General features: G+C 42.8%; 1 protein-coding gene across 1 annotated transcript; it reads left to right on the forward strand.

Moving 5' to 3' along the window:
* Positions 1-1,597: 1,597 nt before the first annotated feature.
* Positions 1,598-4,939, forward strand: UBQLN2 (ubiquilin 2). The gene has a single exon (XM_006195437.2). The coding sequence runs from the start codon at positions 1,905-1,907 to the stop codon at positions 3,780-3,782; it is 1,878 nt and encodes a 625-aa protein (XP_006195499.2). The 5' UTR covers positions 1,598-1,904; the 3' UTR covers positions 3,783-4,939.
* The last annotated feature ends 275 nt before the right edge of the window (positions 4,940-5,214 follow it).

Genomic DNA, 5,214 nt, shown 5'->3' on the forward strand with positions numbered 1-5,214 from the left:
AGACATCATATACTAATATTTTTTCTTATCTTGAGATTTACTAAGATATTTGTGGCCCAGTGACTTTCAAAAGCTATTAAATGCTGGCTGGATACTGGGAGGAAAAATTATTTTTTGCATGGTATAAATGAGAGTTAGAAATTTACACATAAATTTGAAATTATTTCTTCTACTATTCAAGTGCTAGATCTTTACTTCTATGTAATCTGTAAATAAATTAAGTAAATGTTAATGGCTGCCCCTACTATTGTGTGCCTGTCAATTTCTACCTATAATTTCCCACCAAAATATCTTCACATTTTTTAAAATTGTAAATGCAATGCATACTTATAAAAGCCATCAGCAAATTTGAAATTTTATTTAAAAAGGAAAGGAATTGTTATTCATAATTTCAGCACCAAGTAATAACCACCATTAACATACTGGGGTATAGGGCTCCAGATTTGTTTTTACACATACACATACACTGTCTTTAAAGACAGTTTACATACACAAACTGTTTAAAAACAGTTTTAAAATAAAAAATACTTTCTATATTTTTTGGTATTGAAACATACATGTTTGTATAATTTCTAACTGTACAGAAACATATAAAACTGAAAGTGAAAATACTCTGTGATTTCCCTGTAACTATTGTTTCATGAATACCTTTAAAGATATTTTGTATCATATAAATTAACCACCCATTTTTAAACATAGTGCATATTATTTTATAATATGGTAATATCATAATATATTTGACCAATCCTGTGTAAACAGACACAGATTATCTTTTAAAATAATTTTGAAATGCTGCAGTGCATATACACTTTATACATACGTATTTTTGCATCCTTATTCAGTTATTTTCATAGATGAGGTCTCTAAATAAGGCATTTCCAAATAAAGGTGGAAATATTTAAAATGCTGATATATACGTTCAAATTGCCTTATGATTATAACAACTTACACTTCAATTGGCATGAGAGTGCATTTTCTCAGCTCTCAATGGATAAGGTTTATTATTATTTTTCACCTTTGCCAACATATAATAGAAGTAGAATTTCATTGTTTTAATTTGAATTTCTTTGATTACTAGTGATCTTAATCATTCTTTTACATGCCCATTGGCCATTTGCACTTCTTTTGTAAAATGCAGGATCCTGCCCAGTCGTCTCCCCTTCCCCCAAGGAGGGGGTTAATCTTTTCCTTTTTGCTTTGTCAGAGTTCTGTATATTTCATTTTTCACCCTTTACATGGATGGGGTCGGTTCGATTCAGGCTTTCATCCTTTCACTTCACTGCATTACGGAATATGCATATATATATATGAATATATATATGTATGTGTACTCCATTTGTCTTTAACGTCCTTTATAGAGGCTGGCTCCCTTTCCTAGCTCCCTCTCCCTCCCTCCTTTCCTCTCTTTTTTTTTCTTGTCTTCTTTTGTCTCTTTGTTTCTTTCTCTCTCTTTCTCTCCCTCCCCCCCTCCCTTTTTTTTTTTTTTTTTTTCAGTACAGAAGTTTTAAATTTTGACCGAGTCGAATCTACCATTCTGGGCCTGGCGCCGCGTCAGCAGAGGGGGGCGGGGAGGCGAGCAAGGAACTGGGGGAGGGGAAGGGGCGGGGAGGAGCGGGCGGAGCGGCTGCGGGAGTTGCTGGGAGTGCGCGCGTTGGGATCACACGGCGGTGGCGGCGGAGGCCCAGAGACCTGAGCTCGGAGACTACGGCCCGAGGCCTACACCGAGCCCTCTCTCCACCGGAGGACCAGGGAACCGCAGTCTTCAACACAGAGGTACCGTGCTCCGCGCTCCCCGCCCGGCCCGGCCCAGCCTTCTGCGGCGGTGCCTCCTTCCTTCCTTCTTCCCTCGCTCTCTCTCTCGCCCGCCCGCGCCTTCCCTGTCTGCCTGCGTCACCGCGGCCGCCATGGCTGAGAACGGCGAGAGCGGCGGCCCCCCGCGCCCCTCCCGCGGCTCTTCTGCGGCCCAAGGCCCTGCCTCTGCCCCGGCCGAACCCAAAATCATCAAAGTCACTGTGAAGACCCCCAAAGAGAAAGAGGAGTTCGCAGTGCCCGAGAACAGCTCAGTCCAGCAATTTAAAGAAGCGATTTCGAAACGCTTCAAATCCCAAACCGATCAGCTAGTGCTGATTTTTGCCGGAAAAATCTTAAAAGATCAAGATACCTTGATCCAGCATGGCATCCATGATGGACTGACTGTTCATCTTGTCATCAAAAGCCAGAACCGACCTCAGGGCCAGTCCACACAGCCTAGTAATGCCGCGGGAACTAATACTACCTCCGCGTCGACTCCCAGGAGTAACTCCACACCTATTTCCACAAATAGCAACCCATTTGGGTTGGGGAGCCTGGGAGGACTTGCAGGCCTTAGCAGCCTGGGCTTGAGCTCGACCAACTTCTCTGAGCTCCAGAACCAGATGCAGCAGCAGCTCCTGTCTAGCCCTGAGATGATGATCCAAATCATGGAAAATCCCTTTGTTCAGAGCATGCTTTCGAATCCTGATCTGATGAGGCAGCTCATTATGGCCAATCCACAGATGCAACAATTGATTCAAAGAAACCCCGAAATCAGTCACCTGCTCAACAACCCAGATATAATGAGACAGACCCTTGAAATCGCCAGGAATCCAGCTATGATGCAAGAGATGATGAGAAATCAAGACCTGGCTCTCAGCAATCTCGAAAGCATCCCAGGTGGCTACAATGCTTTACGGCGCATGTACACTGACATTCAAGAACCCATGCTGAATGCTGCCCAAGAGCAGTTTGGGGGTAATCCTTTTGCCTCCGTGGGGAGCAGTTCCTCCTCTGGGGAAGGTACGCAGCCTTCCCGCACAGAAAATCGAGATCCATTACCCAATCCATGGGCGCCACCACCGGCTACCCAGAGTTCTGCGACCACCAGCACAACAACAAGCAGTGGTAGTGGATCTGGCAGTAGCTCCAGCAATGCTACCGGGAACACAGTGGCTGCAGCCAATTATGTCGCCAGCATCTTCAGTACCCCAGGAATGCAGAGTTTGCTGCAACAGATAACTGAAAACCCCCAGCTGATCCAGAATATGCTGTCTGCGCCGTATATGAGAAGCATGATGCAGTCGCTGAGCCAGAATCCAGATTTGGCTGCACAGATGATGTTGAATAGCCCTGTGTTCACTGCCAATCCTCAACTGCAGGAGCAGATGCGTCCACAGCTCCCTGCTTTCTTGCAGCAGATGCAGAATCCAGACACACTGTCAGCCATGTCAAACCCAAGAGCAATGCAGGCTTTAATGCAGATCCAGCAGGGGCTACAGACATTAGCTACTGAAGCGCCTGGCCTGATTCCAAGCTTCACTCCAGGTGTGGGGGTCGGGGTGCTGGGAACCGCTATAGGCCCTGTAGGCCCAGTCACACCCATAGGCCCCATTGGCCCCATAGTCCCATTTACCCCCATAGGCCCCATTGGGCCCATAGGACCTACTGGCCCTGCAGCAGGTCCCCCTGGCTCCACTGGCTCAGGTGCCCCCCCTGGGCCCACCGTGTCTAGCTCTGCACCCAGTGAAACCACGAGCCCAACATCGGAATCTGGACCGAACCAGCAGTTCATTCAGCAAATGGTGCAGGCTCTGGCTGGAGCAAATCCTCCACAGCTGCCGAGTCCAGAAGTCAGATTTCAGCAACAACTGGAACAGCTCAACGCAATGGGGTTCCTAAACCGGGAAGCAAACTTGCAGGCTCTAATAGCAACAGGAGGCGACATCAATGCCGCCATTGAGAGGCTGCTGGGCTCCCAGCCATCGTAATTACATTTCTGTACCTTGAAAAAATGTATCTTATTTTTGATAATGGCTCTTAAATCTTTAAACACACACAAAATTGTGCTTTACTTTCATTTTGATTCTTTTAAATCTGTCTAGTTATAAATCTAATATGCATTTTAAGGTGGAGTCTTTTCCTCCCTCTTTGTTTCCTTCCTCCCTTCCTCCCTCCCTCCCTTCCTCCCTTCCTCCCTTCCTTCCCTCCATATCCTTCCTTCTCTGTTTTGAATGGTGGGGATCAGTGCTGTCTCACTCAAAGGTGTTGCATGCAAACACTTCTCTTTATTCTGCATTTATTGTGATTTTTGGAAACAGGTATCAACCTTCACAGTTGGGTGAACAAGTTTTGTCCTACAGATGTCCAGTTTATTTGCATTTTAAACATTAGCCTATGATAGTAATTTAATGTAGAATGAAAATGTTAAAAACAGATGCAAATTATTTGAAGCTCTAATTTGTGGTACAATATTGCTTATTGTGACTTTGGCATGTATTTTTGCTAGCAAAATGCTGTAAGATTTATACCATTCTTTGATCTTTTTTGCTATATTTATACACAGTACAGTAAGCACAATTGGAACTGTACATCTAGAAATACTACAACAGAATCTCTGAGCAGTATATGTATAACCAAAATTAGAATATAAGAAATATTTCTGGAGCTCGGTATATCTCACAGTTTTGTAGAATCTTACAGCATCTTTGATAAACTTCTCAGTGAAAATGTTGGCTAGGCAAGTTCAGTTAAAATATAGTAGAAATGTTTATCCTGGTATCGCTAAGTATACATTTAATTGTGCAGAAAACTTACAGTGTGACATTGTGTCAACATTTGCAAATTGACTGTATATGATCTTAATCTTAGTGCAGCCTGAAGGATCAGTATAGTAATGCCAGGAAAGTGCTTTTTTACCTAAGACTTCCTTCTCAGCTTCTCCCGTAAAGAGACCCTAATACGCATTTTGATTTGTAATTGGAAATGTAACTTTCACTGAAACTGTCATGTGACGTTTGCATTACTTTTAACTGCTATGTATAAAGGAAACTGTATCTTTTGACTCTATCAGTTATTTCTCTTGTGCACAGGCAAAAAAAAAATGCATTAAAAATGACTAAAAAAATAAAAAAAAATTAAAAATGGATAAATCTTTTCCTTTTTGCCTTCTGGCCCTAGGATCATGTTTAGAAGGATCGCCCAATCCCAGGATTATATAAATCTTATCCTATATTTCTCTAATTTTAATGGTTTCATTTTTTTAAAAAAGTTCCTTTACCCTGTCTGGAATTATTTTGAAGTACAGATTTAGTTATTCTAACTTTGTTTCCCCAAAAGGTTAGACAGTTGTTAGTTGGTATTTATCTCATTGTCCAGTCTCCCCCATTTGAAATGTCACACATTCTGTGTTTGAATTCTCTT

Source organism: Camelus ferus, chromosome X (assembly GCF_009834535.1).
Source record: "Camelus ferus isolate YT-003-E chromosome X, BCGSAC_Cfer_1.0, whole genome shotgun sequence".
Taxonomy (NCBI): domain Eukaryota; kingdom Metazoa; phylum Chordata; class Mammalia; order Artiodactyla; family Camelidae; genus Camelus; species Camelus ferus.

What these genes read in the sequence shown, in the direction of transcription:
- UBQLN2 (XM_006195437.2), top strand. Translation starts at nt 1,905, where the DNA reads ATGGCTGAGAACGGCGAGAGCGGCGGCCCCCCGCGCCCCTCCCGCGGC.